Below are 14,148 nucleotides of genomic sequence, written 5' to 3'. Positions count from 1 at the left end.
AGTGAAGCTTACTTCAGTTATAAATAAAAGTTATATGACCTGTTTTCTTGTGCTTTTTATCTATAAAAATATATATTTTTTAAAAATAGCACAGTGATTCAGAAAACATCAAGTTTTTTTTTTAAGATTTTATTTATCTGACAGAGAGAGAGACAGCCAGAGAGGGAACACAAGCAGGCGGAGTGGGAGAGGGAGAAGCAGGCTTCCCGCTGAGCAGGGAGCCCAACACGGGGCTCGATCCCAGGACCCAGAGATCATGACCTGAGCCGAAGGCAGACACTTAAAGACTGAGCCACCAGGTGCCCCAGAAAACATTAATTTTTATTTAAAATAAAATATATGTTTGAACCATTTTTCAGACTGAGTCACAACACATTCATGGTTCATGAAATCAATTTGGTGGTTTGTGATCAATATTTATTTCTTTTTAATAATAAATAGAAGAATGTCAGAGAATACTGCATGAAGTAATGATTAAGTATTGCCTCTTGGAACAACACTTATGTATAAAAGGATATGTATGCTGATTAGGTTGTAGAAAATGTATTTTGTACTGTGAGTCACCTTTGAAAAACTCAGAGCTGCTGAGGTAGAAAAATGAGGAAAAAGTTCTTGAATGTGATTTAATCACCTGCTACTAAACTGATACATTCTTTAACTACATTTTCTTTTCCTTTTTCATGTTACTCACCCACACAAGGCTCAAACCTTGCCCACAGCCCCAGCCTACTCCACTCAGTTCTCTGCTGCCTATCAGTAAAGGTGTCACGGGGTACACCGATTGCCAACCAGTAAGCACCAGTTGCACAAGAACTCTTTGCCCCCACCAGTACTCCCAGGCCTAGAGTGCGCTCCCTGAAAAATCACTCATGACTCCCTCAGGCCATGATTTTTCTCTGGACAAACACTTAAGTAAACTCAATGGAATTTTCCAGCCTAAAAAGTTATCTTGCTTCCATTCCCTTGCTATTTCATCTCTCTTGCGCCAGGACTAATTGCTACCTTCTTGGGGATTGGAGTCCTCTCTCATTTTTTCCATTTTCTAAATTATTTTAAATAGAACTGACACTACTTTAAAAAAAAAAAAAGAAGAAAAAGAATGCACTCTTCCCTCTTGGGGAAGAAGTATGAAAGAAAAAAAAAAGGAGACTTCTCATCAAACAATGGAAAAGAATTGAAGACTCACAGAAAGAAAAATAAGAGACCACAGAAGAGCTGATAGCAGAATTTAAAGAATCCTGATTAATGATGTTTAAAACCAAAGGAGATCTGAGACTCAGTCAGTGCTTGCTTCTATTACCCCTAGGTGTAGGGCAAATGGTACAAATTACTCTCAGCCCAAATCTGCAGTCAAAAATAAGGATGATGAGGCAAGCTTTCTGCATCTCTATACTCCATCTGCTAGATATTTTTGTGGTGAAAAGCTGCTTGATAAATCAACACATTTTTAATACTTTCTTTTCTTCTTAAAATTGCAACTTAAACTAAAAAACTTAAATACAGTATTGGAGCAATTAACAAGTCTATTTTTAATTTTTTTTTTTTTTTTTTTTTTTTTAATGAAGCAGCATGGCTTACTGCAAACAGCACTGATTTCAAAGCCAGGAGGACCTGGGCTCAAATCCCAGCCATACCACTGACTAGCTTGTGAGCTTGGCGAAATTACTTCTCTCTGAACCCCATCTTTATCTGTCTTTTGGGGGTAATTTACAGAATTAAATGAAAAGCAGAGCTTACTGTGCATAGCACCCACAAACAATAAATCTAACTTACCTTTCTGCTCAGACCACATTCCTATCAATAACAGTTAACTAAGTGGTTACCGTTACTGCAATACTTCTCAATTGAAAATGGACTGGAGAAGAAGAGGGGATAGAAAGAGGGAAAGGTAGGGGTCCTGGCTGGCTCAGTTGGTACAGCATACAATGACTCTTGATCTCGGGGTCATGAGTTCGAGCCCCACGATGGGTGTGGAGATTACTTATAAAGAAAAGAAAAAAGAGGGAAAGGGAGTAGATGGCCCTCAAAGGGCAGGCTTGGGGCTTTTGGCAGGGAGGGGACAATGTACAGAGTACATGTGAATGTATATGTTTAAACGACTGATTCTGAAATAATTGATACTGAAAATAATTGTCCAAATGGCTTGTGTCTCTAGAATCACAAAATTAAGGAGCTGCTTTAGGAAACCCCATAAGTTTGGTCACTGGTGAATGGTACATTTACAAACATTTTCCTAAAATGTCAGGTAATACAACTTTTACTATATGATAGCATCTTTGGGATTTCAAATATCTTAAACTGAATATATATAGGTTTTTTAATGAGGTACTTATAATTACTTTTAAATTAAGATAAATGGAGTTTATACTATAGCTGTGACTTCATATTAGTTAATTATCTTCACAAAAAAATTACCAAAAAACCAATTTTTTTTTTAAAGATTTTTTTTTTTTTTAAGTAGTCTCTACATCCAACATGGGGCTCAAACTTACATTCATGAGATCAAGAGTCGCACAATCTACCGATGAGCCAGCCAGGTGCCCCACGAAAATTTTTATTGTCATAATCAAATCAAAATTAAATTCATGATGTTGTTGTCAACAAAAGATATGATCCTTGCCTTTTGAAACAATCTAAAATTGCTTTAACATATACCCAAGAGATTGGCAAATATTTTAAGGTCTGAAAATATTAAGTGTTGATACAGACAGAAAGCATCAGGCACTGCTGATGGGAAAATAAGTTGGTAAAATCACTTTGGAAAGCAATTTGGCACCACTTACTAGGATTCAATGCGCCAATACCCTACAATCCAGCAACCCCACACCTAAATTTGTATTAGACATTTGCACCAAAAGATATGGAAGAAGTTAATGATAGTTATTTTTTTAGAAATAAGCAAGAATCTTGTAATAACCCCAATGTCTGTAAACACAAGAAGAAATCAACTGTAGAATATCTATAAAATGGTAGCCTATAGAGTCGTGAATATAAATGAATTAAGCCACAGTTTGGATGAATCCCAAAAACATACTGAGCTAAGAGAGGAAGTAAAATTATATCACTTATGTAAATTTCAAAATCAAGTAAAACAACATGTTGTTTAGGGATACATATGGTAAAATTATAAGAAAAGCAAAAGAACTGTTAAAACAAAATGCAGAATACAGGTTACCTCTGTGGTGGAGGGAGTGAGCTGTAACCCAGGAGAACATATGAGTGCTTCAATTATTTTGTGAGATAATTATTTATTCTTTAGTGATGACATACTTCACAATAAAAGTTTTTTTTAAAAAGGAACACAAAACCTAAGTCACAGATGGAAACCTGCATAAAGAGCAAATCATAAGAGCCAAATTTATGAACTAAGAATACACACACTTCTTCACATTTAATATGAGATCCTGACCTTTCCACAAATAATTCTACATTTTGGAAAAAATTAAATGAAAAACTTAAAACTCACCCCAAAAAGTCTTTATGCTACCCTATGTATCTCCACACTTCCCTAAGGCGAAACCTTCAACTACTGCGTATGAAGTTCCTGGTTATCTGGTCTCTAAACTTTAAATAAAGGCTTTCTAGTTACATTCAGCAAACAACCTTAACTTTTCTTTATCCGTATACCGTAAGAATGGGCAGTTTTATATTAGCACTAACACCTGTTCCAGAAAAAAGGAAGCAAAATGGATGATCAATGCACACTGTTGGAGAGAATGGTGTCATGTGGAGTCCTGGTTTCTGAAATGCTTCGATTTAGCCCGGTCTACCTATCTTGCATTATGCGTGAAAACACTTTGGAATGAAAGCAATTACACATATAAAATGATGCATTTTCTCCTCTCCTCAATGAAAATCACTAAGGGGCTTCACAAAGCAGGGGCTTCACAAAGCAGGTACATGGGATATAGATGACAAACCTCACTCAACTGGGAAATACGGCACTGCCTCCAAGTGAAGAAACTGCAGACAAATACGGAGTTTAATTTTTTTTATTTGTACCTTTTCTTGAATCCGACACTTTCTTCAATTTCCTGATGGTGGCACCAAGCCAACCACCCTTTTGAACCCCCAACTTGTTCTTCAAGGCCCGCATTCCCTTCCTTCTCCAGCACCGCTGCCCACTCTCCACGATGCCTCGGTTCGGCCATCGCCTCTGCACAACCCTTCACCAGGATGCCAGGAACAACAGTGTTCCTCTTCTGGTCCAAACCTCCAGGTCCCCCGGACCTCTGAACACAGCACCTGCTCCAGCCCGGCGGGTCCCGGGCTCCGACCTCCCCGCCCGCGGGACCGCACCCACACATCCCCTCCGCTCCCCGCGCCACCGCCCTCTCGGCCCTTCCCTTGGTCCCGCAGCGCCAGGCGCTCGCCCCTCCCCCAAACCCCTTTTTTCCACCGAGCCTCCCCCTCACTGCACCTGTGGCCCGGCCCCTCCACCCTGCTGTCCCCTCACCGCGGGGCCTTCCCGGCCGAGCCCACCGGCCCCCGCCAGCCCAGCCCAGCTCGGCCCGCTAGGCCCCGACACCAGGCCCCGTGGCCTCTGCCGCCCCTTCTCCTCACCGTGCCCTCCCCGGAGCCCTCGTCTCGGGCCCCTTCCGCTTCCTCACTGACCGCGGCCTGCAGGCCCGCGTCGGGGTGGCCCAGTGGCTCTAGGGGCGCGGGCTGCAACTGCCGCTCGGGATCCCGGGGTGCCTGCTCCATGGCTGCGGTTTGGCGCGGCGGCTGCAGTGCGCCTGCGCCGCCGAGCAGCGCGCCCCGCCCCCCGCCTCCCTGCCGGCGGTCCGCTGGGGCTGAGACCCACAAAGTTCCCAGCGGGTGCTTAGGAAGTGGTCAGCTGCTAAGCCGGGAGACCCAGAAACCCGGGAGAACGGATGGAGGGAGAGAAGGGGAGAAAGGCAAGGGGAAGGTGAAGAGCAGAGTAGACACTGGAACCATTGCGGTTGGCGATCACCTAGAGAAAAATTGAATCTCAAAAGAAATCCGAGGCCGCGGTCTGAACTTCTCGCTCTCGGCCTCAGTCTCTCCTACCTTGTCGGTTCCATTTTTTACCTGGAAAGATCAGAGCGCCATAAATTAAAAACTTTCAGCAGTTCGAGTAACACATTCAGCAAAAGGTAGCAGGTGCAAGTTTTTGAGAGAAGTGAAGAAGTGAAGCGTTTGGCCGAAGCGGTGCGTGAAATCTCTTGCGTTTCATAAAGCCCTGGAGATCTTGTCATTTTCTACGAACATGAACATCTCCTACCGAATTTTCGGAACCCGATTCCTTGACAAGAATTCACTATGGTAACCTAACGGGAAAAGCTCACTGGGTGTACCAGCCTGTGTGGAAGTTGGGGTTCCTTCTATACAAAGTCTGGTCATCGGTTTTTCAAGGAGAGAAACTGATCTTTCTGCCGAAATACTTTGAGGCTGTGACACACAATTTGCTCTTTCAGCATTGCTTTCTCTGCCCCGCCCCCACTTGGCGTACTTCCCATTCGTCCCTAAAATCACAAGTTATAATGTCCAAAGGCTAATATCGCTTTGTTAATAAATCAGTTAAGACCTTTCTCGTATTACAATTATTTATTTATATGTCTAGCTGCCCCAACCGGACTTTGGACTTTTTTAAGGCAAGGACCCTATCTTTTTTTTTTCTCCCTCTGACCAAACCTAGGACATTTACTCAAATTTCAAAAGGCATTTTATCACTTTATCAAGGATTGTTCATGCTAGGAAAATTCTCAGGAAACACTTTTATTTTTTTATTTTTTAGGATTTTATTTATTTATTCATAAGAGACACACACAGAGAAGGCAGAGGGAGAAGCAGACTCCCTGCTGAGCAGGGAGGCGGATGTGGGACTCGATCCCAGGATCCTGGGATCATGACCTGAGCCGAAGGCAGACGCTTAACAATCTGAGCCACCCAGGAAACATATTTTTAAATCAGAAGACTATTTTATTAATTCATCACAAGAGGGATAGATACCTTCCCAGGGATAGATACCTTCCCAGGGACAGATTTGTAATCATTATCTTGTGCCCTTTTCCCAGTTTTGAGATACTGAAAAAACTAGGTCCTAGAGCCTTTAGGATAATCGCTCTGGGCTGGTGACTTTGGTGTCTCATCCTGCAGTAAGAACAAGGAAAGGAGCTCAAGTTTTGACAAAGCATTCACGGGGGTGGGGGGGTTGGGGGGGGCTAGTGCTACATGCTATTTCTGAAAAGAAAAAAAAAAGGAGAAGAAAACTAAAACAGAGTAGGAACATCTGTTTCCTCTTCATTCTGAGGGAGAACAGAATACAATGACCCCAAACTAGGCCACTTTGGCATGTGCATTATTTTGAGCTGAAAGCAATCAACACCCAGGAAAATTATTTTTACCTCTCCCTTAACTACCTAAAAAAGTTTAGGGAGGCCTGGCCCAGAAAGACTACTACTACCAGAAATAACTTTTCATCTGAGTGACCCCTGTGTATGGCAAGGCAAACATCTAATTATCAAACATCTGTTTTTATTGTCCTGGGAATTACCCTACTCTCCTTTGAGGCCAGGGCCCCTATCCCATTTCTTAGCTCAGGATGGCATAGAAGCTTCAGTTGCCTGACATTTTCTTATTCTTATCGGGCTCCCATACCTATATAATTATATTTATTTTTCTCCTGTTAATCTGTCTTATGTCAATTTAATTAACAGACCAGCCAAAAGAATCTAGAAGGATAAAGGGAAAGTTGCCCCCCACCTTTTACAATTCACACCTCCTTTTTGGTGGAAAAAAAAATTCAAGATTGCCTTTGATATCAATTATAAGTTAGCTAGATATAACTTTGTCCCTATATTTTCTTTTTTTTTAAGATTTTATTTATTTGAGAGAGAGAGAATGAGAGATAGAGAGCACGAGAGGGAAGAGGGTCAGAGGGAGAAGCAGACTCCCTGCTGAGCAGGGAGCCCGATGTGGGACTCGATCCCGGGACTCCAGGATCATGACCTGAGCCGAAGGCAGTCGCTTAACCAACTGAACCACCCAGGCGCCCTGTCCCTATATTTTCTTAAGAGAGAGCCTTGAAGAAACCAAATTTGGAAAAACAAAAGGGTGCTTGAAGAGTCTAAAATCAGGGCAAAGGGTTAGATGATCATTTCCCCCTCTTATATATACCTATAATACATGTTCATTGTGGGAAAAACAGTTATGAATAAAAATAATATAAAATCTCCATACTTACACACCCAAAGATAAGCACTAACATTTAACATATATCCCTTCAAATATTATACATATATAATAAAAATAGAATCATACTATAATGTTATTTTATAATTTATTCACTTAATACACCAAAAACACCTTTCCCTGTGATTAAATATACTTCTACAGAATCTTCTTAAAGACTATACAGAGTTTGGGCGCCTGGGTGGCTCAGTCGTTAAGCGTCTGCCTTCGGCTCAGGTCATGGTCCCAGGGTCCTGGGATCGAGTCCCACATCGGGCTCCCTGCTCCGCGGGAAGCCTGCTTCTCCCTCTCCTACTCCCCCTGCTTGTGTTCCTGCTCTTGCTATGTCTCTCTCTGTCAAATAAATAAATAAAATCTTTAAAAAAAAAAAGACTATACAGAGTTTTATTGTAAAAAATTACTATAATTTGGGGCATCTGTCTGGCTCAGTTGGAAAAGCATGCAACTCTTGATCTCAGGGCTGTTAAGTTTGAGCCCCATGTCAGGTGTATAGATTACTAAAAAAAATAAACTAAGAAAATTACTATAATTTATTTAATCTTATAATCCTCTGTGGTTATAATTTTTTAAGATTTTACTTTTTTAAAAGATTTTATTTATTTGAGACAGAGAGAGAACATGAGCAGGGGGAGAGAGGCAGAGGGAGAGGAAGAGGAAGAGGGAGAAGCAGACTCCCCACTGAGCAGGAGCCTGACAAGGGGTAGGGCTCTGTCACAAGACCCCTGGGTCATGAGCTGAGCCGAAGGCAGACGCTGAACCAACTGAGCCACCCAAGCACCCCAAGATTTTACTTTTAAGTAATCTCTGCGCCCAACATGGGCCTCAAACTTGCAACCCTGAGATCAAGAGTTGCATGCTCCACTGACTGAGCTAGCCAGGCACCCCTCTATAGTTACAATTTAAGTTGTTTTCAAAGTTTACTTTTAGAAACAAAACTGCAATGACCATCCCTCTACATAACATCTTTGTGTACCTGACCTGTTAGTTCCTTAAGCTAAATAGGAATTGGGGGATTTTAAGAGAAATTTTATCTAAGCTTTGATAGTGCCTGAGGAATTATTTCTGCTCTATTATAAAATACCATATTTTCTCAAAAATTATTATTTGTATCCACTGGATAATATGTCTCACCCCCCCGCCCCCCGCCAAAAGCTAACACTCTTTTTGATAAAGAGACAATAACTAGTCTTTAAAAAGACCAGGGTAGGGGCGCCTGGGTGGCTCAGTCGTTAAGCTTCTGCCTTCGGCTCAGGTATCGAGCCCCACATCGAGCCCCACATCGGGCTCCCTGCTCGGCGGGAAGCCTGCTTCTCCCTCTCCCACGCCCCCTGCTTGTGTTCCCTCTCTCGCTGTGTCTCTCTCTGTCAAATGAATAAAATCTTTAAAAAATAAATAAATAGCCCAGGGTAGGAGAAGAGGTGGTATCTGCAACTCCTTGTCCATCTTTTGGACAGCCTGCCATGTAGTGTTGTTGTTTTTTTTAATTCAAGCATTTTTTAATTTTTATCTTATTTTATTTTATTTTTAAGTAAGCTCTTTGCCCAACATGGGGCTTGAACTTATGACCCTGAGATCAAGAGTCACATGTTCTACCGACTGAGCCAGCCAGGAGCCCCCACCCTGCAGTTTTTTTATATATGTGGCATTTCAACATACATTTTCATGATGCCTCTTGCAAGACAAGCATTATTTTCCCCATTTCACAGAGGATGAAGCAGGTTTGGTAACATCTGACAAGGTCACACAGCCATCAAATAAAGGGAAGAGCTGAGATTCAAACCCAAATTTATAGAACATCAGAATCCATGCATTTGGGCCATCCTGCTTTGCATGAAGGAGAGGAAGAAGAGAGACTCTTCTGGAAAAAAGAGGAAAATAATTGGCAGAAATTGAGGTTTGAGTCCTCACCTGATAACCTAGAGGTAGAAGTATATTTCCTTGGAAGATAAAAGCAAAGTCACTCTAGTCCCGCTAAAGTCTGGGAAAATCCAGTGCTAACTCTATAGACATTTTGGATACAGATGCTCCCTATTTTTCAGATTCAGATAGAGTAAGGATATCCACCCTCCCCCCCCCCACACACACACCCCTTACTGAGAGAGGGCTTGAGGTTATTTGCTCCAGAGTGAATGGGAAAGGTCTCAGGAGGAGGGATGACTAGCCAGGCTGGCTCTAAGGATGGGTCAACCTCTGTGGGGACATACTCCCCACATCATCCAGCCAGAGGAACTTCAGTCTCATATCTGAATAGCATGATGTAGGGGCGCCTGGGTGGCTCAGTCGTTAAGCGTCTGCCTTCAGCTCAGGTCATGATCCCAGGGTCCTGGGATCGAGCCCCACGTCGGGCTCCCTGCTCAGCGGGAGGCCTGCTTCTCCCTCTCCCACTCCCCCTGCTTGTGTTCCCTCTCTCGCTGTGTCTGTCAAATAAATAAATAAAATCTTTAAAAAAAATGAATAGCATGATGTAGATTTCCACTTTGTTATGAATTTAACAAATATGTGTTGAGCTCCTGTGTTAGCCCAAGAACACCACGAAACACCTGTTCCCTGCTTCTCGCCATCCAGGTTCTGCTATTTCCTCCCCAGGATTCTACTGCTATCTTGCTGGCCACCCATGGTCTCTGAAAGTCATGTTCTTCTCCCTCCTCCAAAACTACAACCTTCTTCTCCTTCAACATTGACCAGCAACCAGCCTCAGCATCCCCCCATCTCTCATTTTAGTGTCAGTGTAGATGACATCTGTCCTTGTTCACAGTGTAATATCTAATCTGCCCCCTTCCCACTAATATTACCTTCTTCCTTTCTGGCAAATTCCCCGTTGTGTGAGGCCTCCTTTGGCGACCAAGTCTTAGTATGTTCCTTCAATTGCAGCTTCTCACTGCAACTGAAGAGCTCAGATCCTTCTTTTATTACCCATGGGCAAATTATTTCAATTCAGCCATTCAGACCCTGAAAGTCCCAGAACTTTGAATCTTGAGTCAGAGGAGATGTTGGAGATTAGAACCATCATCAGGCCAGGATGGCCCCCAAGCTGTGAATTTCCTGTAGGTTCTGTGCCAAGACTCCAGAGCTACCCTGATTCTACAACTTGCTACACCCAGATCACCTGCCTTAATTCTGTGAGTTCTGGATACCCCTCCAGGATTTTCTCTATTTGCTTGATGTGACTAGTGTTGGTTTCTGTTCTATGCAGAACAGAGCCGTGACTGACGTAGCGAAGCTCCAATCTCTTCAACTAAACATGCAATAAATATTTATTAGACAGATTGCCCAGGCAATCTCATTATCTGCCAAGGTGATCATCTAAACTGATTCATGGCTGTATGCCCATGGAGAAGACTGGAATATACATGTAAAACCTGCAGAACCATACCCTAAACCACTATGGCTTGAGAAACTTCCTGAAAATTCTAAAGCAAGTGGGGCACTAGAATCTTCCACAGCTAAAACTCATGAAAGCTGCCATAGGAGAAAAATATTTCTCCCCATGGTGCCTGGCTGGCTCAGTCAGTAGAGCACGTGACTCTTGATTTCGGGGTTGTAAATTCGAGTCCCACACTGGATGTAGAGATTACTTAAAAATAAAATCTTGAAAAAAAAATACTTCTCCCCTCTCAGGTAATTTAAATGCACTTTGATAAAGGTCTTCTGAAGCAAGTAGTTGTTTACAAGTAGGAAACGGAAACCAGATAGGCTGGGAGGGAGCCCTTGTCATTGGCCAAGGCATTTTCGCGTGAGTCTTATGGGGCCCATCAGCTAATATCCTACATATGAGTAACAGCCTATCTACAGGGTAAAGAGGATATTTTGCAAGCTCAGAAGAGCCTGGCAAATGACTCCAGAAATGGAAGGTTTTCTTTAATATTCATAAGCTATCAGACCACCTGATCTTTGAAAACTAGGGCTGCCTGAAATGCTGCGTACAGAAGAAAACAAGCAAACACATAACAGCCAGCTGCATTTTTACTTATTAAAGCCAGTCAGGCTCCTGGCCTCCTGACCACTGTAGCTCCTCCTCCAGCCTCAGCAGACACCTCCTCATGCCTGAATTCTCCCCAAAACTGCAGGGGAGAGGGTAGGGGAGAATGGGTGCAGTGGGACTGTGGCCAGTGCTGCCTCCTCAGCATCCCTTCCACAAAGCCAGCACGGGCCCTTCTCTCCTCCCCTCTCCTCAGTGGGCTTGGTACCGTGAGGACCCAGCTTGGTCCCCGTGTGCCAATCAGTTCCTCCAGAGAGAGGAGGCAGCCCTTGGGAGAGGCCAGCAGCAGGCATTCACCGTGTCCCTTTCCGCAGCCAGGCCTAGCTGACGGGTCAGAGCAGGTGGCTCTGAGCCACCTCACCCTACTCGCCCCTTCCCCTGGTTAGGTAGGAAAAGTGCGGAAGCCGCAAAGTTCTGAGTCAGCTGATTAACTCCCGAAACCACCAACTTCAGCCATCAGTCCTGAGGTGAATGGGAAATGGAGAGCTTTTTTCCACTCTTGAGATTTTCCCTTTGAAAATAACCCAAAACTGGCGATCACAAGTGAGGTATTACCTCAGAGGTCCTCTCATCCAATGCCCTCATTTTCCTGATAAGGACAGTGAAGCCCAGCGAAGTTAGTTAATTTGCCCACAGTTACTACTAATAACTGGTTAGCAGCAGAGCAGTGGTCAGGACAGAGCTCTTGCCCCAAACTTGGACTGAGGGTGTTAAAAACAAAACTCAGCTGAGTAAATTTAAAGATCAAATTGGCTTTATTCAACAATTCATGCATCAGGCAGCATCCCATCTAGCAAACAGAAAGGAGCTCCAAAGAGCTACACGAAATGGAAAGCTTTTAGGGGCAGAAAGAGGAAGACAGAGGTGTGTAATTTCAGGCACGGTCCCCTCCCTTTGGGGGAAAGGTGGGGGTCTTTCAGGCAGATTACCTTACTACTGCCAACCGGAAAATTCCAGATTGACTGGTTAAAGGTCACATTCCTGGGAGAGCCTAAACTGCAATGAGGTTAGGTACAGTCTTGGTTTGCTGATACGGGCTTAGTACAAGGGACTCCATTTGGGGCCTGTTTTTTTGTTTTTTGTTGTTGTTGTTGTTGTTGTTTTTAATTTGAGAGAGAGAGAGAGAGAGCACAAGCAGGCAGGGCGGCAGGCAGAGGGGGAGGATAAGCAGGCTCCCTGCTGAGCAGGGAGCCCGATGCGGGGCTCAAACCCAGGACCCTGGGATCACAACCTGAGCTGAAGGCAGACGCTTAACAAATGAGCCACCCAGGCGTCCAAGCCGTTCCTGTTTTTTAATAAGAGGCCCAGAGTACCTGACTCAGCTTTTTCTGAAGGCCGGAGGAAATGTGGAAGGAGGAGTTTTTCTTTTCCACTTGAGTAGGGGTGAGGTGGTTGGGGACATGGCCAAGCAGCCTGCTGCCATGTTCGATCATCCTGAGTGATGGCAAGGAGCACCTACCCAGTCCCTGAACAGAGGCTCATGGAGAGTGCTAATGAGGGCCCCAAGGGCGGGTGCAGAATCCTGTTTGGGATTACAGGGAAAACTGGGCTGGGTGTTGCCTGCTGGGCAGGAGATTGCCTGGCAGGGAAGCCCCAGGCTTTCTACTATGGCTCTAGGGGCTGGAAAGGGCAAGTCTTGTTCAGAGAACTGGGAGGAGTTCAGTGTGGAGAAATGCAGGCTTCTGGGAGAAGAGGATGGGGTGGTAAGTCTAGCTGGGGAGACTGGATATAATGAGTTTTGTAAACCTGACTATGGAGTCTGGATTTTATCCCATGGGAAATCTGGAGCCACCAGAGGTTTTTTGTTGTTGTTGTTGTTGTTTTAAAGATTTTATTCATTCATTTGAGAGAGAGAGAGAGAGAGAGAGAGCACAAGCAGGGGGAGAGGCAGAGGGAGAGGGAGAAGCAGGCTCCCCGCTGAGCAGGGAGCCCGATGTGGGGCTCGATCCCAGGACCTTGGGATCATGAACCGAGCCAAAGGCAGTTGCTTAACGACTGAGCCACCCAGGTGCCCCCATCCACCAGAGGTTTTAAGGAGGGGAGAGATTTTTAAAGATTACTAGGACTGTACTGTAGAAGATAGAATAGTACTTTGGACAAGAACTGATGAGGGCCATTCCTAAGGAAGAGTTGGTAGGACTTGTCAAATTGGACACTAGAGGTAAGAAAGAAGGAGTCTCAGAGATTTGCAGGCCTCTGGCTTGAGCAAAAGTTCTTATTCTCTGATGGTTTCTTTTTCATAGATACCCACAGATACCTGTTCACGTTTTACATATGCAGTATCGTTTTGAATCTCCATAGTAACCGGCCAGAACCTTTTACCTCTTTGCTTTTTTCCCGTTTGTTATTCCTGTTTCCTCCTGGGTCATTGTTTTTAAGTTTGTTGCTTTCACTTTGGAGCTTTCTGAAGCTGTCTGATGATTCTTAGTTATTCATTAATATTTCAATAATTTAAATCTAGAATTTTGGTGGGGTTTTTTTTCCTTAATGTTTTGCTTTATTTATTTTGAGAGAGAGAGAGCATGTGCGTGGGGGTGAGCTGGGAGAGAAGCAGAGGAAGAGAGAATCTCAAGCAGACTCTGCACTGAGTGCAGAGCCTGACATGGGGCTCGATTTTACAACCCTGAGACTGTCACCTGAGCCAAAATCAAGAGTCAGACGCTCAACTGACTGAGCCTCCCAGGCACCACTTAATTTTAGGATTTTGAAAAAGCTCTGTACATGTGGGCAGGCTCTGTCAACTGGCACACTTTGTTAAGGCTGAGATAATGGGAGTTAGGTATTACTCGGGAGTGGTCAGCTTTCATTCCTACTTCTCCTTCCCTTCCTTACAGTGTCCGGAATTTGTTCCTTGATTTTCCACAAACTTCCTCTATGCAGCCCAGGTGCTTCAAGGGAGATTCTCTCCACCCCCAGAGCCGGTGTGGACCTATAGATACTTTCACGAGAAACAC

The 14,148-nt window shown here is 43.9% G+C and overlaps 1 protein-coding gene across 3 annotated transcripts in view; it reads right to left on the bottom strand.

The window, feature by feature from the left end:
• Positions 1-4,733, bottom strand: part of SNX4 (sorting nexin 4) — a 69,594-nt gene extending 64,861 nt beyond the window's left edge. The window contains exon 1 of one of the 3 annotated variants that reach the window (XM_027585753.1): positions 4,615-4,733. In XM_027585753.1, coding sequence (XP_027441554.1) covers positions 4,615-4,704 — 90 coding nt within the window. In that variant the 5' untranslated portion in view covers positions 4,705-4,733. Of the gene's footprint in view, positions 1-3,175; positions 3,376-4,563 lie in introns of those variants that run through there. The other 2 variants (XM_027585752.2, XM_027585754.2) reach the window with 2 other exon arrangements.
• Between the last annotated feature and the right edge of the window lie 9,415 nt (positions 4,734-14,148).

The sequence above is a fragment of the Zalophus californianus genome, chromosome 1 (genome assembly GCF_009762305.2).
Source record: "Zalophus californianus isolate mZalCal1 chromosome 1, mZalCal1.pri.v2, whole genome shotgun sequence".
Lineage (NCBI taxonomy): Eukaryota > Metazoa > Chordata > Mammalia > Carnivora > Otariidae > Zalophus > Zalophus californianus.
Note: the sequence above shows the minus strand (reverse complement) of the source record. Positions and strands in the feature narration are given on the sequence as shown.